General features: G+C 51.2%; 1 protein-coding gene across 1 annotated transcript in view; it reads right to left on the reverse strand.

Moving 5' to 3' along the window:
• Positions 1-287: 287 nt before the first annotated feature.
• The window catches only part of Ntsr1 (neurotensin receptor 1), a 43,715-nt gene continuing 20,341 nt past the window's right edge, over positions 288-23,661 (reverse strand). Inside the window, exons 2-4 of the mRNA XM_055596102.1 lie at positions 7,493-7,706; positions 3,809-3,899; positions 288-2,760 (exon numbers count right to left, since the gene is read on the reverse strand). Coding sequence (XP_055452077.1) covers positions 2,511-2,760; positions 3,809-3,899; positions 7,493-7,706 — 555 coding nt within the window. The 3' untranslated portion in view covers positions 288-2,510. The remainder of the gene's footprint in view (positions 2,761-3,808; positions 3,900-7,492; positions 7,707-23,661) is intronic.

A 23,661-nucleotide genomic window follows, 5' to 3' on the forward strand; every position in this document is an offset into this window, starting at 1 on the left:
ATTTTAGTTTTCAATGTTTAATCAGAGCTTTAAAACAGCCATCTGTGGAGCTGTGTCTGCTGAGAACAAGTGTGAAGCCTGGTAGCAGGTGTGTGTGTGTGTGTTCATGTGTATGTGTGACTTTTAACTCTTTGAGAAGGTGGGCAGGGAAGTGGACAGGATATCTCAGTCTTTAGAAAGACATGACCCCCACCCATGGCTTATAAGAGGCAGATAGAAGCCCATACCTGCCTGAATGAATGAACAGATGTGTGAAAGGATTCATACATAAAGGCCCAAACTGGATGTACACAGCTTCCTTTATTCTTTATTGGGTGATATGGAGAGGGTGTTCTTTGATTGCAGTGTGGAGTGACGGGCAACTTTCTGACAGATGCTTGACCCATGACCCATCCCCACATCACTACTGGGCTTGTGAGACTCTGGACCTGAGGCCCAGAACATGCAAGACAGCCTCCTGAACTATTTCCATCTTGACCAGGATCATAGGTGCATCTGGGGGTACATGGATGTGTGTCCCTAACTACATCAAGCACACAAGACACTAAAGACAACAGCAAGGACTTCTAGTGACAGCCTGGACCACCCCTATAATGAGGCCACAACATTTCTGGGGGATCACATGATAGAGTGTTGGCTTTGCTCAGCCTCAGGGTATCTTCTTGCTGCCTACGCCAGGCTGGGTCTTTCAAGACACTCCCAGTCAGCTGAGATGAGGAAATCAAGACTCAGAAGAATGGCTTGCCCAAGGTTTAGACACCCAGGGTAGGGGCCTAGCGCGGGGCTGCCTGGCTTGAGTCTAAGGTGAAGTCCTCATGGTAAAGCATTGGCCTGTGAACCGTTTACTGGGCCAGGAGGCTCCACAGGGCCGGGAGGGGCTCCCATGTAGCGATGTGGAGAGGCCTCCCTCTGGGTTGATGACATCTACTTGGTGTCAGCCGTGAGCCTGACTCCTAGGCCCTGCCCTTGATGACCTGAGGAGTCATTACTAGCAGCGATGTTTTGTGGGATTCAAGTAATTGAACACCCTCCCCATATTTCTGTGTAACCTCAGATACCCTGACTTTCAACCCATTGTTTTATAGTTCAGAGGGAGCAGAGGCTAGCCCAGGGCCATGACTGGGCCTCCCATGTTCCATGGTAATACTGTTATTACAGGCCAGCTGCCCATCTATTCATTTCTCTTCCAGACATGGAGGCCCCAGATTCTTTTGCAAAAGGCTGAGCTTGGCTCTCTGGCCCTCCTGCTACTCCCACCCTGGGCATCCTGGGACTGTCTCCAAACGCTCAGCCAGCCTTGTTGGCTGGAGGCTAGACGCTTCTGTCCTGTTTAGAGACAGCTCCCGGAGATGAAGGGTGCCTGCTTTTCCAGGCGCCTAGAACCTGGGCCAGGATGGCTGCTTGGCAGCGGGTAACAAATTGACACATGCCTCATCCCAGGGCTGCTGGCCAGCTGAACACTGCGTGCTTGGCTTTTCCTCACCTGCAGAGTCTCAGACACTGGCATCTTGCTGAGGACCCAGCTTAGTGCCTCATTCTCAGGAGTCCTGCCCTGAAGCCATCCCTTAGTCTATGCAGCTGCGTAAGAGGCACAGGACTGCGCATGCCTCCACCAAAGCCTCCTGGACAGGGGAGAGGGTACAAGCTCCACTTATCCCATGTCCTTTTGTAGATCCAAGAGGTCAAGGTCCCAGTGCAGGTATTTCAGCAAAGACACTTGAGGCTTGTCCTGGGTGACATAGACCTAGAGTGGAGGAAGTCTTCGGTCTGTGTGATTCCAGGCTAGCCCTTTTGTCCTTTCTGAGCATGTGGAAACTTGGGTCTTTTTAGACTGGGCACCTCTTCAGGGTGTAGTCAGAAATATAATCTCCTCAGCTTTCAGCTGTGGGGCCTAGACTTTAAAGAGAATGTTGAGGGCTTCTCTGGGCTACCCAGGGAGAGGCAGTGTGCTAGCCTGCCAAGGAAGGGTCAGAACATGAGGTTCAGAGAGAGTCATGATTTCTGCTGGACCAGGGCACGGGTAGAGGCAGGAGGAGGCTGAGATGGAGCCTATGCCCCTGAGCTCAAGTCCAACCTCAGTGCTGTCTCACAGCTGGTGCAGCTACAAGGTGATGATATGATTACAATAGCCCATCTGCCCAAGAGCCCAGTCCCAATGTGATGCTGTCATTTCTTCTTTCTAAACATCCATTAGTCTGGGAACAAAGGAGGCTGTCCTTGGTGAGTGCTAATTTCTTCTTGTTAAAGGCTCTTTGAGGGGCTGGGAGAGAAACAGCCTCTGTTCTGATTTTTAAATTAGAGGTAGGAGAGGAATAGGGAGCAGGAATAGAGGATTGGGGAGGAGGGGCCAGAGGAACAAAAGAAAGAGAAACTAGAAAGAAAGAAGCCTCCTCTGAGGGTGGCCCAGCCTCACCTGCATGGTGTAGACTGGCCGCTACTTTACCCTTGGAGGCCTGGGAGGGATGCTGCCCGGTGCACAGGCTGAGGCCTCCTCTCAACCTACTCAGGGCCTAGTACAGGGTCTCCCTGGTGGCGCTGGTGGAAAAGGCATGGTTGCTGGACATGCTGTTTGGCTTCCTGGAGAACGTTGGCCTCTTCTTTCGACGGCGCCACCCAGGACAGAGGCAGGCCAGTGTGGACAGGAAGACCTGGCGGAAGTTGGCAGAGACTAGGTTGTAGAGGATGGGGTTGATGGCGGAGCTGATGTAGAAGAGAGCGTTGGTCAGCATGTAGAAATAGTGGTAGAAGTCGAAGAGGAATCTGTTGGGGAAGGGCAGAGCTGTTTGGACCTCAGTAGCCCTTATCATGTGCAGTGTGGCCGCTTAGGTTACCAAAGCATCCCTAAGGCCTTCTTCCTAGGGGATCTGGTGGTTCTGGCTTTGACCACAGCCCCACTTGGGCATGGCCTCTCTACTTTGCCCTCCTTCTCCTAGCAGCTCCTCTTAATTGTCCACAGGGCTCTGTTCAGAAGCCCAGTGTCTTAAGGCCTCAGGGCCCACTGGTCCCGAACCACACAACAAAGACAGGAACCACTAAGGCTCCTGATGTCTGTGCATGGTGCGTCCGCTCATGCTGATCTTAACCCCCGTCTTCAGGCATGCCTGGCCTTCAGAAGCCTTCACTTAGTGCTGCTCCTGTGCTCTTTAATATCTTGCTGGGCGCAGAAGCTATGTCCTGTCCACTGGTGCCTATTACCCTGAAGGTGCTGTCACTCACATACCAGGCAGCCTTGCCCTGGTACAGAAAGAGCTCACAGAGTGGGTGGCTGTGTGGCTGTGTGGCTGTGTGGCATCTGGACAGCATCTAGACTGGCAATCAGAACTACTCTCACCATCCGCTGACTCATTTGTGCAAATAAGGATCATGCTGATTGCCTGCTTTCCCTCTGGGAGCCTGACTCATGCTTAGCAGAAGGGGCACTATGACCAGTCTCCCGAGTCTCCTACGATTTGCCCAGTTGACAGCATTCACAAGTGGCTTACAGCTGGGAGTTGAACTTGTCCCCCCCGTCTTTTCCCTTTGCTGTGACAAGTCTCTGTATGACTCTGTCAAGACCCTCAAGTCCAGCCTGGAGTAGCTGTGGCCCAGAGGACCTTCAGATCCAACGCAATTGTCTCGGGCATGAATGACTGTGAGGATCTGCTGCCTGCTCCGACCTCCTGGGCCATCCTCATCTATAGCCATTCTCAACCAGCCATCCTCCCTGGACCCACAGGCTCACAGCAGCCCTCCTCTCATTCTAGACAGGCTTGTGGATTGTGGGGTTTGTGGCAGTTCTGTCCCCACCTGCTGGAGTTTGAGTACTCACGTAGTCCACTGTTCGTCGGAGATATAGCAGAACATGAGGCGCCGCACGTGGTAGGGCAGCCAGCAGACCACAAAGGCGATGACCACAGCGCCTGCAAAACAGTCATCGGGCCTCAGAAACACAGAGAGAGCCACAAGAGACAGAGGACATCCTGAGGTCACGGACCTTTTTCTTTTCTAGTAAAATAAAACAAAACAACAACAATGGCGACACCTGCTGCAGCAGCGTGTCTGTAGCCCAGTGCTAGGAGACTGCAGGCCAATGCAGAGGTGTGGGGATGTCTGGAGCTGCAGGCTGGGGCAGCTGAATCAGTGAGTTCCAGCTTCAGTCAGAAGCACCGGCTCGAAAGAGAAGGTGGAGAGCAAAAGAGGAAGACATCTGATGTCAACCTCAGGGCTCCACACACATGGGCACACACACAGACACACAAAGCAGACACACACAAAACGACCCAACGACAAACTCAGGAACGTTAAATGCCACAACCACTGTGATAAACGGCAGTTTCTCAAAACAGGCAACAAACAAAAACCATGGTTCAGCACCCCCATTCATCTTTCGAGAATTGACCCGAAAGAACTGACAACAGGAATTGAAAGGGATACTTGCACCCACATCCACAATAGTATCGTTCCTAACCAATCACAGAAGTGGAAGACACCGGGAGCCTGTGGACAGACAGGTGGATCTGCCACCCGCTGGTCTGCGGTCACGTGGTCTGTGCACATAACCGGAATGGGTACTCCTGAAACACGGAGTGAGCACCGTACAGTGGACCACTGTTCAGCGATAAGTAGGCAGAAGAGTCCAGTGAGCGCTCCAATAGGGGCAAACTTGGAAGGCGTCTTGTGTGTCGAGACTCACTAGCCACCGAATCTTGTATGATTCTGTTTATACAAGGACCCTCCAAGAGTCAGGCTCAGGCTGGGCTAGGGGACAGGTGGAGAATTCTGTACATAGAGGGTGGTCTGAAATTTCTGCTTAGCAGTGTGAATTGCTTGCTGTCCCAGAACTGCACATATAACAATGATTACGGTAGAATATTTTACACTATGCATTTTTGGTACAAAATCAAAAAACCAAAAAACGCACTTTGGGATGATGCTCCCTCCGAGCAGAGGATATAGGACTCTGAGGGGCAATGCAGTGGTCTGAGCATCAGACTGGCCCTGCACTTGGCTTGACATTGAGTCACTCAGATGGGGGTGGCTCTGGCTTATTGGCCTCAATTTCCTCCTCTATACAATGCCAGGCTTCAAGGTTTTCAGTTTTTTTTTTCCCTTAAGATGAAGACTCCCAAAGTTACTGGAATCAAAATTGTGCGTCTTGGGGTTCCGGAGGGTACCTAGTGGTTTCTCCCCTTCAACTCTGCCACCTGGCCTAGGTGAAGCTGACGGGGCTGGAGGTGAATTGGCAATGTTAGATTTCAGAACAGCATAGCATGATGGTGCAAGTAGACATTCACACAGAGTGGGTCTGAGGTACTGGTATGCCCTTGCCAGCCAGTCACTCATTGGCAACGGGCAGGCAGACTAAATGCAACCTCAAGGCCAGGAAGGGAAGAGCCACTTGCAGGATTCTGGTGGGTAGTGACAGTCTCTAGGGCTGGGCATTTGAGTCACAGAGCTGAGCAAGCCCAGCTTGGTCCTGTGGAGGGTAGGTGGAAACAATTATGAGGGCACTTGCCTGTCTCAGACCAGAGGGGAAGCATCAGGCAGCAAGGCTGAGATGAACCACTGAGGCTGGGATAGACTACCCAGGAAGGGTGCTAGACAGAATCACCTGACCCTGTGTCCATGACCCCCAGGTCCCTAGAGAACCCCCGGAACATACTCTGAAGGGCACTGATTTAGGCATCTCTGCCTCCCTTTTTTTGCTTGCCTTCTGAGCAGCTCACCTGTGGTCCTCACTGTACACAGTAGCAGCTTTCCCTCCTTCCATCAAGACCCTGTCCTACTCCACTACAGCTACTGTGGAGGAAGGACAGGGACGTAGGAGACTGTGGTCGCCGTGAGAGGCAAGCCTTGAAGGAGCCATTGCCCGGGCAGCACTTGCAGAAAGGGAGGTTCTGCCACCTGTGGGGAATCTCCAGGCCCCCCTTTGGGTTTCTCAGCCAAGAGGGTTGACAGGTATCCTAGGAACAGTTCTGTTGGACAGCAATGGGCAAGGGTCACTGGAGCATGTCTATATACTCTACTCTTGCTGCCTGCGTCTTTGTCTGGCCTGCCTGCACTGCAGCCCTGCTTGGCAGGGAGAACTGGTTTTTCTGTCAGACTATGCAGAGTTCATCGTAGCTGGGACAACCCTGAAGGTGAGCAGCCACCAGGGGCCTTACTAAGGCAGTAACTACTACAACTATTCCAAGGTGCTGGCTCCAGCCTTTAGGTTACCAGCCATGGTTTCTTCAGTCTTCATCCCACTGTCAAATTTGCTAGAAGCAGATCTATGGTATCTTGGGTCTCTAAAGGTCACCCGGTGGGTGTCTCTAAGTCCCCAAAAGCACAGCCACAGTATCTCTAGCCTGTGCTGACATGGGTGAGGGAGAAACTGAGTGCTGCACTACTAGAGCCAACAGCGACCAGGCCCAGCTAGTTGGCAAAGAATGACACTAGGCCACTCTTCCTGGGTGCTGAGGGTACGAGTACATCCTCAGCTGACCTGAGAGGAGATGTGCCAGCTCAGTAAGATGGAACGGCATGCATTCTATAGGGTGGGCCTGGGCCTTATGGCATGATGGAAAATGCAGCTGACAGGTGCTTTTGGTCCAGATATGTCCTCAGATGGCACTGACCATGGAGATCCCAGATACAACTCTGCTTGAGGTCTTGGACGCTCCCCTCTACCTTCATCCTCAGTCTCCTCCTTAGAACCAGGACAGGCCCCACTCACTCTGAGAGACGCTAGGTTAGTAGGGGAAACTGAGGTGGTTGTTCTGGAGTCTAGCAATGTCCTTGGGGGGAGGTGTCTGAGAATGAGTCCTCACAGTTGCTGCCTGTGGGTATTGGTGGGGACATCTGTGAGGGAGGCCACCTAGCCCACTCAGGTCTGCTGCCAGGCACTCTGGGCTCTGAGGGGCTAGTCTGGGGGACTCCTTGCTATCATGAGCTCTGCCCTGAGACTGCACCTAGAACTGCTGGGATGTAAGCTTGAAAGGGGCAGGACCAGGAAGGAGCCAGAGCCACAGCAAAAATGTATGACATGGGTCTGGAGGATAAAGACTTCTCTCCTGTGTCTTTCCCATCCATCCTACCTGATGATGTTTCCTGAAGTTGCATCAGCTGCAGGATTCAGGCCTACCTCTTCCACTCAACATTGTTGCCACACACCGTCTGACCACCAGGCATTTGCCTGGCATGCCTTCTGCCTGTAGCTCAGTTACCAGGACCTGAATAGCTAGATGTTGCCTCCATAGAGGTCTCCAACTGCTAGGTCTGGTCATGTGACTTCATTTGTGAGTATGTCTGGGGTATACTTGCTTCCTTGACAGAGCCTTGATTTACACAAGAAAGCTTATGCACATGGGCAAGGCTTCAAGCTCAGAGTCAGTACCCAGCTTCTGGTTGAGTGAAGAAGGTACAAGGGAGTGGAGAGCGCAGAGCACTGATGCTGAGCTGAGGGCCCACAACCATCCCGTGTCTGTACACTTAGCTCTGGGTTGAGCCCCACAGGTCTAAGGTTACGTACGTAAGACAAGGACTCCGTGGCGTAGGGCCTGGACACGGCCGGGCTCGATGGACATGCTGAACGTGCTGTGCTGTAAACCGTCCTGGGCACCTACAGTGCACACTCGGCCCTGCTCGGCGGCCTGGCGTACCATGGCAGTCAGTTTGTTGGCAATCACAGTGTTTAGGATGGAGATGACCAGCATGGGGAACACAAAGGACATGAAGGTGTTAACCTGCAAGAGCAAGAGGCGGCCATCAGACCAACACATAGACCTGGGGACTGTGGTTGGGGGGTGCTTGACAAGTTAGGAAGGCCACACCCCATCCAGCCTGCTCACCAGGTCACACAAATGACTCCACGCATCCTCCCACCCACCTGGTTCCTCTTAGAGCTCTGGGGAAGGATAGCCCGACTCATCAGCCAAGGCCTTCTACGTACACTTTACATTTGCAAAAACGGAATCTCTGAGATTCTTGTGGCCAATAACTCAGAAGCGGCTGGACACGAATTTGTTTCCTAGCCTGTATGAGTTCAGCCTGGCTTCCTCGGCAGTGTCCAGCTGACCCTTGCCTTCAGGAGGCTCCCTTGGAGCAAAACCACACAAATGTGCACATGTCCTAGTTGACACACGTGGGGAACAGGGCTGGCATAAAGCTCATGGTTTGCAAAGCCACTGTCTTGTGAGGACAGCCATGACAAGATACCTGGAATGAGTGGAGTAGCCACCCACAGTTCTGGAGTACGCTGGACTCCCCAAGCCTCTTTTGGATTGCTTGAAGTACCCGGAAAGGCCTTGCCTTCCACTCCCAGGTAGCCCCAGACCATCCCTGGGAAGGTCTTGGAAAGAGGCAATCCAGGTTGCCATTTGCATAAAGCTTGGCTCACCAGGCAGGGTGCATACCACTCCAGGGAAGGTGTTTCTGCATGTGCCGAGTCAGCACCATCAACCTCTTGGGCCCTTTATGTCCTCCCCAAGCTGCATCTCTTCTGTCCTTGAGAATAAAGGGACTGTTCCATCTTCCCCCAGGGGGTCACTCCATTGGAAGCCCACAGAGGGCAAGCAAGAAGTCTTCTAGCTGCTCTAGGCCCAGCTGTGCCCCATCCCAGGAGACACACTAATTCGATTCCTGGTGAGTCACAGTGGAATTAAACACACTTGATGTATCCAACACAGATTTAAAATGTCAAAACATTTAAAATACCACACCTCACTGAACAAAGGCAGCACGCAACTATCTCTAGGGCCGGCTAGAGCCAGAGCAGGGCAGTGAGATGGGCTGGCTCCAGGCCCTCAGTGGCCTCTCATGCTCCTAAACCTCAGGTTCTCAGGCTCACCCCTTTTCTGATCCCCCAACCTCCAAACTGTCTGCCTCCAACTTGCATGGGCACTCCAGCCCTGGCCCCAGGATAGCCTGAGTAACATTTACGGCCTCTGCCAGCTTGAGGGTCATCCTGAGTTCACAGCAGGATGCCTCGGTGCTAACCCACCTAACTGGAATCACCTAGAGCATCTTCCCATATGCCTATCCAAACCAGCTCTGGGTGTCCCGGGAGACTTGCAAGGGGATGACACCAGACGACTCTGCTCTGTGACTCTGAGCAGTGAGGAGGGATGTGGCCAAGAGCAGGAGAGCAGGAAGGGCAGCACTGCCGACACAGCTGGCACGTGTGCATGCTGGGGAGAGAAGCCAGACTCAGCATTGCTGGTCTTAGGGAGGGGCAGCACATAGCATGCAGGGTCTCTGTTGCCAACCCCCTACTTCCACCGCTGTCTCTGCCTCCCCTTCTGTGTGTCTGTCTCTCCTGGTATCTCTGTTTTTCTTCTTTTGTTTTGGACCAACTCCCATGGGTAGCAGACCTGCCCTTAGTGTCCAAAGACCAGCTAGATGCTGGGCCACTCTGGGCCACCCACTTTTTCATCATGCTTATAAAGCTGGACTGGGGCCCTGGGGAGGACAGTGGACCCAAAGGGCATGCCAGCCTCTGGTGTTCCTGCCTTTTATTCCACCCTGGATTCTGCTATTTCACTCAGTGCTGGGATGGAAATTTCTGAGCATGAGGGAGGGTCTCCGGAGAGTGACAGAGGAGTTGGGAGTTGGGGGCTGGAGGCTGAGGTGTAGACTTGAACCTTAGACAGACAGGAGCCCCACGTCCTTGGGCAGCTGTGACCTCGAGCAGATCCCAGAGAGACTCCAGGTTTCAACGAGAAACCTTAGAGTGACTGAAGGTCTGCCCCACTGTTGGGTGCCTTCAGGAGTACGCAGGATTACCATCAGGGTGGGCAGAGGAAGCAAGCTGAGGTTTCTTGTCAGGAAGCTGGGATGGTTCCTGTGAGGAACAGGGCTAGTTCAGCCACTGCCCTCCCTATATCTCTATTTCGGTGCAGAAGGAGGGAGGCAGAGTGAAGGATGAGAGTAGAAGAGAAGCAGTGGTCAGGGAGGGGGGTCTAAGCTTGTACATGGATGGGATAGAGGGAGATGTATCGTCTGTGTGTGAACAGATGACAGTGCCTGCACTGGTGGAGCATACCCCTGACTCAGGCCACCAAGACAGGTCAGATCCCTGACCTGAGCTCTCGCCCTCACCTGCGTTTTCCCTGCAGAACAGTACCGGGGCCTCCGACACCCCTAAGTCAGCCCATTGTGTTTAGATAAAAAGCTGGACTCACCTACTCCAGCAAGCGGCCCCGTGGATGGGAAGGGGCCTAAGAGGCTGCAAAGCCCAAGAGCTTAAAAAAAAAAGCTGAGAAGTATGAGAAGCCTCTGTGTGGTTACCTTCAGGACCAGTCTAGGCTGGCCTGGCAGGGGACTGTCTCCTTCATAAGGGTGGCTGGAGAGCCCCAGCCAGAACAGGTTCAGCAATGGGCTATCCCTGGACAGGCTTCGGGTAGAAGAGTCCTCACAGGCCAGCACTACAGGAAGTGCCCTCACACTTCCTGGCCACCCTTCTCCATTTCTACTAACACCAGGCATCACGGCATAGTGAACACCAGAAGCATCTGATATCAAGATTGTCAGTGCAGCCTTGTCTGAAATAATAAAATCAGAGTGAACTCAAATGCCTACCACTGAGCTAGCTGGCCAGTCCCTACGTATCTGCTCCTGGGGCACTGGCCAGCACCAGGTGTCCCAAGATAACAGTTTATGGAGAGTGTCCAGGGAAGCAAGGATGGCTCCCTGAGTTCCTCTAAGGCCCAGCTTGGCTCTGCAGAAACCCTAACCAACCTGAATGGGGGCTGGCAGTGCACGCTTCAGGTGCCCTTTTAGAACTGGAGCTGAAATAACTGCCTCGCCACACAAACTCCATGTCCAGTGCCCTGCAGCAGATGCCCAGGTGTGAACGAGAGCCCCAGTGTCACGCCAAAGCCACCACTTATTCCCAGATGTGGGAAATGTTGGGGACAAAAGAAGCACATATGTGGTGGGCCTATTCTCATTTCACAGGTGGGCTGCTGAAGCCCAGGAAGCAAGGGGGGAGGGTTCTCGTCAAGTGGCATAGCCAAGAATCTCACTGGGATGAGAGTGAATGCACCGCGTTTGCTCTCAGAACAGGAGTGTGGAAAAGACAAAGAAGCCGTCATCTAGGGAACCCCCGGAATGCTTGGGAGCCAGGTTCTATTCAAGTGGCTAAACAGGAGGAGAGGGCTCAAGGGATAAGAAAACTGCTAGTGCAGCTTCTTCTAGAATGTCCCAAAAGAGTGGCAGGTTCAGGATGCCATGTTGCCTCAGCCTCCTCTTGGAGCCCTGTCACCCTTGCCAGCTATTTGAGAGTGGCATCTTTGGCCCAGGTGAGCCCCAGGTTTCCCAGGACTGGAAACTGAAGTTTGGAGATTGGTGGCTCAGAAGGGACACAGTGCAGGAACAGGACCCAGCCAGATGACACACAGGCTGCGTCTTCATGCAAGCCTGTCCTCTGCTTCCCAGGGGCAGAGCCTCTTTGGGCAGCTTCTATTCACTTCCTTACTTCCCTCCCCCACTCCACTGTGAGTCCCCGTCCTTCTTGTCTGGTTTGGAATTATTGGAAGAGGCTGGATCCCAGACAGAGTCCAGTTGGAAGATCTGCTGGGTGATTCTCAAGCCTCAGATGAGCGGTCAGCACCACAGACAGCTGCCGACGCCAAGAGGGCTTGTAACCAGAGTGTGGGCACCACCCTGTAGCCCTTCTGCTGGTAGGTGGCACATACTAGCCTCCCACCTCTCTGTGTGCCGGCCACCTTCGACGTGAGGGTCAGAGTCTCCTCCTTCCTGCTGTCCAGGGGCACAGAGGCTGCTTTCTGATTGAGGACTTGGCGACAGAAAACCTTGAGCATCTGCATCCTGTCAGCGCCTGGCTGTGCGGCAGGCCTGGCACCAGTTTGGCTGTCAGGAGACCACAGACTCAGCCTGGAAACTCAATCGGATTAGGGAGATGGCCTTCTCAACAGCTCTGCCCTTGTCCACCTGTGCTGAGCACTAAGTTCCTGGGGAAGTCTTAGCACAGCAGGATTGGGTGCAGGACCTGGCCTTTGGGCCAGAACCCTCAGCACAGCTGGTGCTGTGGGTCAATTTTTACTGGCTGGAGGGCAGAAACAGGCGACAAGATGTGTCAGTGTTTCTTTCCCCTCTCAGAACTGGCCTCAAACAACCTGTATATGGGAGTTAGGCCTCAGGGAAGGGAGGACTGAAGTCTCTCTGCTCCCCCTCAAATACATGCCAGCCAAAAAGCCCATTAGAGTGTTCAGATCTGTGGGACATCTGCTAAGCAGCAGCAAGTGACTTCAAAATCCCCAACAAGTTCAGTGGCAGCATAGCAGAGAGTAGGTGGGCTGGGTACTGCTGGGTACGCCCCATCTCTGTACCCAGCTTGTGCCTAAGGCTCACTTTATACCTGCAATCAGAAAAGCAGTGCTTGGCTGAACTCAGCCCATGACTGTGTCCGCATCAGGCTAGGACAGTAGCCTTTCCTCTCACGGGTAATGTGTTCTCAACAGCAGCTCCCACTTGGCTAAGATGCATCTCCTGTGTCTCTGCTTCAAAAACCCAAGCCAATTCAATCAGGCTTGCTGACACGCCTTGCAGGATGCTAATTTGACACTGAAAGATTACGCATCAGGCCAAGTGCTCAGAACAGTGCATTTGGAGCCCTTGACAGAGGTTGAGCCATCCAAGAACCTCTCTGTTCCATGCCAAGAAAGCCCGGGACTCACAGACATCAGCCTCATACTTCCAGTGATCATGCAAAGCCCTCGGCTGGGCTTGGCAGGGAGGCTCTTCAAGGCCAGGACAAGGCTGGATACTGGGGCTCAGCGGTTGCAAGCAGGACACACGTGCGTCGCAGAGAGAACATTTAGTATGGGACATGCCGGCCACGCACAGCAGCTGAATCTCCAGCCCCACAATTTGCTGAGTGCTTTCTTGCCATGTAATTGTGTGGGTAGTGCAGCAAATATCCTGCCTGCTCCTCCCAATTTCTAATTACCACCTACTGCCAAGGCTGGCCACCGCACTTCCCCGTGGACATCTGGCTCTTCAACATCGCCATCTCAATGGGATTAGTGCTCTGTCCCTGCTCAATAAATCTGATTATAGTGAACACAGAAGGGCGTGTCCTTGCCCACAGGAAGAGGATTTAGAGATGGCCAGTGTGAGGGAAGAGGCTGGTAGAGGCCTTCCTCTCCCCCACATAGCACATCAAGTATGTCAGAGGATGCACTCACAACTTATGCAAAACCAGGCTGTGGCCTCTGTCTGGTTGACCAGGCTCTGGGCCTCACCTCTTCCTGCTGGGTAGGGCTGTGGGGCATCTGAGGGCATCTGAATTGGTAGCAGAGGGCTGGAGACACAGCTTAGTCAATAAAGTGCTTGCTTTTTAAACACCCATTTAAAAATTCAGGCACAGAGGCACAGGCTTGTAACCCCAACACTGGGGAGGTGGTGACTGGAGGCTGGTTGGGACTTGATGGCCAGCCGTCTGGGCAGCTGGTAAGCTCTAGATTCGGTGAAAGGACATCTCCAAAATTACTGTGGAGGAAGCCTCCACCCCCCTGCACACGTATACAGGTGGACGTGCACACACAGTCAGAGGAACACCTGAGGCTGGAAGGCTGGAAGAGGAGGAAACTAAGCAGTAAACAGTGGCCTAAATGCTACCCGGTGAGAAGGGGGGTGGGGAGAGGAGTGGGAAGCAAAGAATTGCTTTCCCCTCCCCAGTCTGCAAGCCTTCACTACGTCCTATTACCTCATTAGGTCCTACATTCATTAGTCCTTTACACCCATTTGGAGCTTTTCTTTATAATAACAAAGAGCCTTTTCTTTTCTTCTTCTTCTTTTTTTTTTTTTTTTTTGGTGTTATGAATGACACAGCATGCAAATTCAAATTCACACTCTCCATAGGGTCTGTGAATCAGAGTCCTGAGCATAAGCTCTTGGATTTTCTCTTTAGCTTGGGGAGAAGGTTGGGAAAGGAAGGACAGGCAGAGTTGGTCTTATCAAGTGACCCCTTCCTGCCTCACTTTGGGCTGTCATTTCCCTAAAACTCCATGCAGGAAAGATCACCTTAAGTTGTCTGGCCCTGACCGTTCCCCTCATGATCCAAAGGGCTAAAATACCCTCTGAGGACAGGGTGGACCTGGCATGCTTCTGACTATAGCTTTGTCTGCCCTATCTGCTTCTAGGGCAGGAGGGAGACTGGTACAGGGGCTTTACTCACTCGTTGTCAGGCCATGAGTCAACCCTCTGGATGTTGGGAGCCAGGGGCCTAGGGGGGCCCCCAGGCTCACAGCCCTCTCACGGCCTCAGACTAGCTTGCCAGTCTTGATGTTCTTCTGTAGACGTGTAGAAGGAGCCTTGGGTATTTCAGCATTGTTATGCTGCATAGCCAACGTCAGCAGACAGGCAATTTCTGGTTACTGTTTCCAGCTGGGAGCAGCTTGTGTTGCAGGCTGCAGATGTGGCTCAATCTGGCTCTTTCTGGAAATTCCAGAAGTTATGGCTGGCTGAGCCTGCCCATCTCTCCTCTGGGGTTACTTCTATCTCTTTCCACTCTACACCCCTCTGGCACCATCTAAGGCATTATATGTCCCAGCCTTATTTTATGTAAGGGTCGCAGTCACTTATTAAATACATGTTTTCAAGGTGTCCTACTTGTAGAAGTTGGAGGAGCCAGGTGGTGAGAGGTAGGAGGCCTTGGAGGGAGGCAGAGATGAGCTCAATAGTATGATAGTTTTCAGAGAGCTGCACACTTGTCTATCTGGGATCCTGTGAGCCAGGAGAGGTTGACAGGGGCAGGAAGGAGCCTGGTCTGAGAAACAGGGAAGTGACATGGCTGTGTGTGTATTTGGAGTGCTCTGCTGACGTGGTAGGCAGAACCTGGAGCAGGCATCAAGGATGGCAGTCTACATTGGGAATAGCTACAGGTGGAGAGGGATCAGGACTGTTGTTGGACCTGGCGATGGGGCAATGTGGGGGTGGCATCTAAAAGGAGTTCCCCAGCTCTCAGGCAGGGTTACATCACATGGACTTTTCACCACCTCTGCCAGGGTGCTGGGGTTGTGGAGTCCTGGCTTTGTAAGTACACAGTCTGGATCCTGTGCCATGTCCAGTTTTGGGTCCTTGCTGAGAGTGATAGTAAGAAGGTCCACAGTGACTACTGTGAGCCCTGTCATTGGGCCCATAAAGCAAAGAAGCCTGACTGAGCTAAGGCGAGGTGGGTCATCAGTGCCTCTGACATGACAGTGGGAACCATTTGAATCCTGCCCTGAGGTCTCTCCTCTCCCATACTCCTATGTCCTGGAGCAGGAGTCCACAGGTACCTTTTGTAAAGGGCCAGAGAGTGAGTGAATTTGCTTTGTGGGCCACATGATCTTTGTTACAACCACTCAGCTTGGCCATCACAACCCAAACTAGGCACAAACAACACGTGAATAGACAGTGGGCTGTGTCTACACTGTCAATGGCAGATCATTGTCTCAACTTGCTGACTCCTGCCTGAAAGACTCATGCTGATGGCCATGGAACACATACTGAGTGCCGGTCATGTCAGTCCATTTGAGAAAAATGGGGACCCACATAGCCATGGGGACAGTTGTCACTCCCGTGCTCAGTGTATAGAAGGAGTGGGAAGGATCAGGAGGAGAAGCAAGATGCTACCTGTAGGCAGCACCTCCACCATCAAACACCATCAAACACTGTCCTCCCCACCATATGCCTTTAGCCATGGCTTCCAATGGGCCTAGACTGGCACACATGGCTGAGGACCTGGTCTATTCCTAGGGAATCTGAGGAAAGAAACCATCTTCTAGTCTCATTCATTTAAAACAACCCTAAGGATGGGATATGCTTGAACAGAAACTCTTTCATGGCTTAATCCAGCCTTCTCCTGCCAAGCTGGGCTTTGCCTGCTGTTCCAGAGCCTCTGAAGGCAGCTTCCTTATAGTTGTGCACACAGTGTGATGAGAGGTGAGTTTGCTCCAGTTACGCAAATCTCCCCAAATGTGTCTCCACCGACACCCATGTCCCCTACCAGTGGCTCCCCTGGACATCTTTCATCTGACAATGCAGCTTTATCCCCTGCAGAACCTACCCCCACGTCACTGAAGCCCACTTTCTACAGGCACATGGCATCCCAATTCACATTCTGTTGAATGGCATGGGCTGTCAGTCACCCTTGCTGGGATGCCTTGTCAGGCACGGTCATGGCGTACATGGAATGAGATTTGTTTCATTCCAGTCTGATTCAGTGTAAGACAGCATGAGCGCCTTCTCCCTGCCTTTCTCCCGCCTGTCTCAGACAAGCACTTAACAGAAAGAGGAGGAGGAAGGGGGGGAGGAGTAGGATAGAAAGAGAAGGAGGAGGGGGAAGGAAAGAAGGAGGAGAACGGGAGAGAGGAAGGGAAAGAAAAAAATGGGAGAGAGGAGAAGGGACCCTTCCTTGTCTGTTTGGTTGGAAGGTAGATGCTGCACCCACTGGACAGGCTGAGCTGCCACCTCATCAGAGTCAGTGGCCTATTCTCCATGCTGCTGCTGCTGGCCTCTGTCTTTGACCTGGATGCTAACTGCAGCAGCAGGAAGCCTTGTTCCAGGCATTGGAATGCATGGGCTTCATCCAGCCGTCCAGCCAGGCTCCTTCAGGGTAGCATTCCCTGCCCTGCCAATCTTGTTCCTGCAGGCTAGATGAGTTTCCTTTGATGACTTTGAAATGGCCACTTCAAGGCACTCAGGCGTTGGTCTGTAAATTCTCCTGGACCATAGCAGCTATAGGAGAAATTGCACAGCAAGGCTAGGCTGAGTGTCGATGGCAAATTCTCATGATTGAAATGGAGTCAAGGTCAGCTGTAGGTGGGAGAAAGAGGATCAGGTGGCTGTTTCTCTGAGACTCAAGTAAGTCAGGTCCTCTATGTAGCTTTGTCCCAGCCAGTACACCACAGCCTGCTGACATCCAGCTTTCTCAGTCACATCAGCACTACAGTCCTGGAAGCTGCACGTGTGCAAAGGCTCTCAAGCACACATGGAAACACCAGTCAGAGTCACAGATGCACATGGGCATATATACACAGACACACTGCAAACACCAGGACCCCTTGAGTCTGAGAGTTTCAGCCATCAAGGAGATGACTAAACAGTGATCTTGGAGGAGGCCAGTACAGCCAAACAACTAGGACCTTAAGCACACGAGGAAACAGTCCTGGCTGCTCTTGCCTGCTTGACCTTTCCAATTTCTCTCTGTTCAGAAACACACAAACAGAAACAATAACAAGCCCTAGCTGTAAGGGCTGAAAGAAACATTACAGTAGCATTGAAGGCTCGTTAAGGGAAAGCTGTTGCCTCTTACACCGAAGAACAAATCTTCTCCTGGGGGGAGACATACTGTGTCTCTTTTAACAGTTACTCCAGGTGGGCAGGCAAACTGCCTGGCTATGGGAACACCCCTCTGGAAGGCAGATTCACCTAAGGCTATGCCAAAGATATGGGAGGAATATTTATCCCTTTAATGATATAATGTATTTTCCTTCCTAGAATTCCTATCAGTGCAATGGCTGCAGAGCCATCATCAGGGCCCGTTAGGTCTGCTAGCCAGAGTCCCAAGTAAGGTGTAACTTTTCCTTCTTCTGTCTCTTTCCTTTGAATGCTGGCCAGAGCCTAAGTATGCTTCCTTTGGTGCTTTGGGCTTCTTCATTCTTTCTCTAAAGCCATCCATTCTTTTGCCATTCAGTTGCCTGTCTGCCACATGGCCGCCTGCATGCTAAACCTCCATGCCTAAGTAAAAAAGCGTAGTGTGTTCTCTTCTTCCTCCTTTGGGAGGCTGCCAAGATTTACACTTTGCCTCTCCTAGAGTTTTTCTTTTAAATGGTAAGAAAATTATCCTCAAGTTTTTAGATCCATTCTTAAATTCTTTTATTAGTGAGACTATTAACCCCAAGCTGGGATACCCTCCTTCCTCAGTAAGGTGGCAACTCTAGCAGGACTTCCTAACATTTCCAGTAATGAGAAGGGAAACAGGGACACAGTGGGAGGGTAGGGTCCCTCTCATCAGCCTGAGGATCAGTCAGTGCACTCTGTGGTCATGCTGGGGCTTCTGCAGATCTTGGAGAGCAAAGCATTATCTTCCTTTCACAATTACTTATCCCTGAATCCAATCCTAGGTTCTACCAGAGACCTGGCAGATTCTCCTTAAGCCTTGGTACAGAAGAACTGGCTTTTTGCTGCTGTTCATACTTGGGTGGGATTAGGCAAAGTGATCTTGGGGTGCTGGACCAAGGTAAAAGTGTTCTCTGCTCTCTGGAGGTCTAAGGGCTGCCTGAATCAATGAGGGTTTCACATGGGCCCTGGCAATCAGCAAGTTCCTGCTTTTGCTGCTGGCCCATCTAGAGCTCTGAAAGCACTTGAAGAGGCAAGGGGGCTACCAGGTGTTACAAGGTCCTGGGGCCTGGAACCCTCACCATGACCCTTGGGAAGGTGTGTGGTCAGTGCCTATCTATCGTGCTCCTGGGGGGTCCACACCCCTCTGGTATGGTTTTAGATTGTTACCTGGGAGCGGCATGGCAGGACCCTACAACCAGACTCAGGGACTCTTAGGGTGACTGAGTCTACAGTGGCTGGGCCTATCTTCTTTTGAACTGTTCTCCCAGCTCTCAGCCTTGGTTGCCCATCAGGAAACTCAGCATCTATGTTGGTTTCCTTCTGAGGCAGTTTGGTTTACACCTTTCTGTTGTGTTCAAGAATTAAAGAAGAGCCGGTTGGTGGTGGCACATGCCTTTAATCCCAGCCCTTGGGAGATAGAGACAGGTGGACCTCTGAGTTCTAGGTCAGCCTGGTCTACATAGCAAGCTCTGGGAGGTTACACAGAGAAGCGCTGTCTTTAAAAACAAACAAACAAACAAACAAACAAACAAACAAAAACAAAAACAAAAACAAAAAACAGGTGCAGTGGCACACACCTTTAAACCCAGCACTCAGGGAGGCAGCCTGGTCTATAGAAGTGAGTCCAGGACACCCAAGGCTACACAGAGATACCCTGTCTTGAAAAACAAAACAACAGCAACAAAAAAGAATTAAGGGAGAGCTGCCTCCCAGCTCTCTAGGTCTCCCTAGTGCCGAATACAGTTACCCAGACCTGGACCAGGAACAAGCCTGACTGCCTTCCTTTCCTGCCTGGCTCCACTTGGGCTGGGCACCTAAGAGCAGGGCCTAGGGCCCATTGCCTCAGTCAGTGCCCCCAGCCACCCCCAGCCCCTCTCCTTGGCCTGTTACTGCAGGAATGAGCAATAGAGCAAACTTTCCACAGAGCCACCAGCAGTCTCCAGTCATCACACAATGGTTCCCACTGAGGGACTCAGGTTGAGCTGGGAAGCACTGCCTATAAACAGGGCCTCCATAAAGGAGTAGATGGATGGGTACAGAATCCAAACCATACTTCTTGGCAGAAAACCTCAGCTAGTAATGATGATCCCTCACCCATGGGCCTTGGGTGAGGCTGAGAGGGCTGCTCTGCAGTCCCGAGCCAACATCCCTTTTGGTGAGGTAGCCCGGTACTTCTTTTACTAACGTCAATTGTCAATTGCAAGTACCATAACCCTACATTATCTACCTGTAGCAGGGAAATACCCTTGCTGTCCCTGAGGATATGCAGAGGGGAGGAACCGCAAAAGGAGGGGCTCACGGAAGGTGTGTTCCCTGGGCTGAGATCATGTCACCCTGAATCCTCCACTCCACTCCAAAAGAAAGAAATCTCATCTCCCTTACAATAATGGCTTTGTCACAAGGACATAATTGGTTCATTTGTTAGACTGAGCGTTTCCAGGCTGAACGCTGGGTATTTTTTTTTTTTTTTTGTAGTTTTTGTACAGAAATAGTCCAACTCAAATGCCACCAGGCTTTGAGGTAAATAAGGCATTCATTCTCCCCTGCTGTGGGTTTATCCAAGTTTCTACCTCCTCTGCAATCACTGGAGTTTGGAGATTTGCTTTGTTGTGAATGGGACTACCTAGGGTGTTTGGCATTCAGTGTTTGGGGCAGGCTGACCTTCCCCATAGCCTCCTCTGAGCATTCGGTGCTGCTGGGTCTTCAGGACCAAGCAGGAATGGAGCCCCTGGTGATCTGTCAGGATTGACACTAAGCAGCAAGGGCTTGAGCTGGTGTTGGTCTTCTGGCTTCAAAATACACTGTTCATGACAGAGGGCTGCTTGGTTCTGAGCTACTGCCTGTCCTTCCCCGGGAATGACTGAGGACAAAGCCTGCCGGTTCTACTCAACACTGGGATCCCCAGGGCTGGTAAGGAGTCTTCAGAAGAGGGTATCCTGCTCTGAAAGGGTGGGGTAGACTATGGACCTTCCCAGGCATGCAGAAGAATGTCTACAAAGTGCCCCTGTCCTGGGGTAGGGACAAACAAGAAGCAGGCTGTAAGGAAGAGCAATCATATCTTGTTTGTTTGTTTTGTGGCAGGGTTTCTCTGTGTAGCCTTGGCTGTTCTAGACTCAGTCTGTAGACCAGGATGGTCTCAAACTCACAGAGATCCACCTGCCTCTGCCTCCTGAGTGCTGGGATTACAGGTGTGTGCCACCATGCCCCGAAAGCAGTCATATCTTAAAGGTAGCTCTACCCTGGGGAGAAGGCTCAGTTGGTGAAATGATTTCCTTGCAAGCAGGAGGATATGAGTTTGATGCTGAGAATCCTGTTTAAATGAAAAATTTTGGTGTGGTGGGGCAAGCTAGCAATTCCAGCACTGGGGAGATAGAGGTAGGACTGTCCCTGGGGCTCACTGGCCAATCACCTTGACAATAGGTGAGTTTTAGACCAGTAAGAGAGCATATCAAAACAATGTGGATGGCACCTGAGGAATGACACCAGAGGTACACACACACACACACACACACACACACACACATACAAGAGTATGTATGTCTAGAGACAGGTGGAAATATTTTTGTTTTGTTTTGTTGAATAGGTTATTGCTATGTGCCCCAGGATGGCTTTAACTACTGATCCTCCTGCCTCTGTCTTTTGAGTGTTGTGTGCCGCCATGGCTGGTTGTAGATAATTTTAATAACATTTTATTTAATTAAATACATCCAAAATATTATTTAAGAATGTGACAGTATTAGTGACGTATCGTATGCTCTATGCTCCTTTTCTTACTGATGCTTCAAAAGCTGGGCACCCTTCCTGAAGAGGGCATCTGGATGTAGCCAGGGCAGCTATCTACTCTCCTGGAAGATATTTGCCCTTCAGCCCCACAGGGCAGTATCTCATCTTCCTGCCATTCCTACAGAGTGTCCTTGGCCTGCTTCTGGTCATCTGAGATCCTGGGCTCCCATGTCTCCCCATCAGGATACATGACTTTGAAGAAGACCAAGGACATTCATCTCAAGCTACTCATGAAACATTTTCACTGGGTAAGGAGAGGGTGCTACACCTTCCAGAAACAGGATCTGCAACCCTTTCTGTCTCTGCAGGCCCATCAGCAGAGCCTGTGCAAACCTAGCCAGCTGCACCAAGATCTCGTCGGGTAGGAATAGGACTCACACTCTAGAGATGCACTACAAAACCTCACTGGACATTCTCTCCCTACCTCTTGAGTGCTTCCTGATCAAACCTCAGAGGTGGAATGCAGGAAGGCTAAGCCAAGCCTTTGGGCTGATGGGAGAGGAGCCTGGGGGTCAGCCACACAGGCTGGTCAGAGGGCAAGTCCCCAGGACCCACGGATGTGTTCCCCGCTCAGCTCTACTCACCTCATCTGAAAAACAAAGATGGTCAGTAGAAACCCCAGCCTCTGGGTTAGATTTGAGCTCAGCACTATCTTCCACCGCATGAGCCATTAGCTGATGTGTAGTAATTACACACTGAGCACAGCAATTAATCCTTGCAGTAATTGCTCGTCATGGGAACACTGTTCAGACAGCTCACAACCTTCAGTCTGGTCATAGCTGAGACCCCAGTCAACTGTGGGAACCAAAGCTGGGCATGATGGTGTGTGCTTATAATACCAGCTCTTGAGAGAGAGAGAGGCAGGAAGTTCAAGACTTCAAGGCCAGCCTTGTACACAAAGCAATCTGAAGCCAGTCTGAGTTCTATGAGAACCTTCTTTAAAAACAAAAACTGAAAGAGAAACAAACAAACAAACAAACAAACAAACAAAAACCAACAACCCCACCCCCTGCCATGCCTGGATTTTTAAAACCAAAAGGAGTGGTGCTGAGAGAACTACTTAATCGTGTATCTCCTTCTTTCATCTTTTACAGGGATTCACCCTGAGCTGCAGGTGAATCACAGTGGAGGAGCTTTCTAGAACTGTTTTTGAACCAGGAATGGGAAGGTTGGGCTAGAACCTGCCTGGAGGAGCCACCTGTCCAGGGAAACACAGCCTTTCCCAAGATTCTCCCGTTTGCTTTGGAGGGAACCACCATCTACAACCTCAGTCTCACCAAATTAGCACCAATTCTCACTCTCCTGGGGCTGTGAATGGTAAGACAGGCTGATGGGGCTCCTGCAGAGGTTGTAAGATGCATTTTCTCTGACAGATCCAAAAGGTGGCAGCGGGCGCTCAGAATTGCTTGAATTTGCAAGTCTGATGTTTACATGAATATTCACATACACACACACACACACACACAGAGAGAGAGAGAGAGAGAGAGAGAGAGAGAGGCTCTTTTGTGGCATTCAGACCACAGTTTGCTTGGGGTGCCTTGTCTGTGCAGTGAGGTGACAGGTCCTGTTGGTGCCCATGGCGGCTTCTCATCAAAGAACATTCCAGAACCTGAAGAGTGCCCACTGCCTCAGACACTCAGATCCAGGCTATCCTGAAATGAATGTGGCTTACAGGCCACACATTGAAGACGCCTGGCTTAGATAAAATGGACAAATACAGAGCCCACCAAAGCTCCCAAAGAAGAAACAGCTTTGGGAGTCTTTATTAAAGAAATCTAATCAATATTCAATAGCACAAGAGGGAGCAGGCCCAGACAGCTCATTGGTGGATCCTGCCAAATGCTTTCATGACAGTGACACAACTCTCTGTTCTCTCTGAGAAGACAAGCTCAGGATAGACCTCATGATCACTCTGTGAGAACCAGCCACAAAAATGACGAATGTAGGTAGATGGTCATCTTTTAGGAACACACGTGCTAGTGAATCAAACACAGCAGCACACATGTGACAGTTTGAGTGTGTTCCCCAGAGCCCATGCGTTGGAAACAATCTTCAACAGGGTTGAGTAGTAGGAACCAGCGGGAGGGTTTAGGCCTTAAGAAACCCTCACAGACAGATTAATTTCATTGTCTTGGGGTAAGTTTGCTATGAAAGCAAGTCTGATCCTCTTCCCCTCTCTCTTATCTGCTCTCTAATCCCCTGATGCCTCTGCCACATTACAGGCATACCATCACCAAGCCAGGCATGGTGGCACATGCCTTCAATTCCGGCACTAGGGAGACAGAAACAGGTGAACCTCTGTGAGTTCAAGGCCAGCCTGGTCTACATTGTGAGATCCAGGACAGCCAGGGCTACATAGAGAGAATCTGTCTCAAAACAAAAACAAGCAAGCATATATATATATATATATATATATATAGAGAGAGAGAGAGAGAGAGAGAGAGAGAGAGGAGAAGAAGAAGAAGAAGGAGGAGGAGGAGGAGGAGTAAGAAGAAGAAGGAGAAGAAGAAGAAGAAGAAGAAGAAGAAGAAGAAGAAGAAGAAGAAGAAGAAGAAGAAGAAGAAGAAG

This window comes from Psammomys obesus, unplaced genomic scaffold, assembly GCF_907164565.1.
Source record: "Psammomys obesus unplaced genomic scaffold, mPsaObe1.curated_primary_1811, whole genome shotgun sequence".
NCBI classification, from domain to species: domain Eukaryota; kingdom Metazoa; phylum Chordata; class Mammalia; order Rodentia; family Muridae; genus Psammomys; species Psammomys obesus.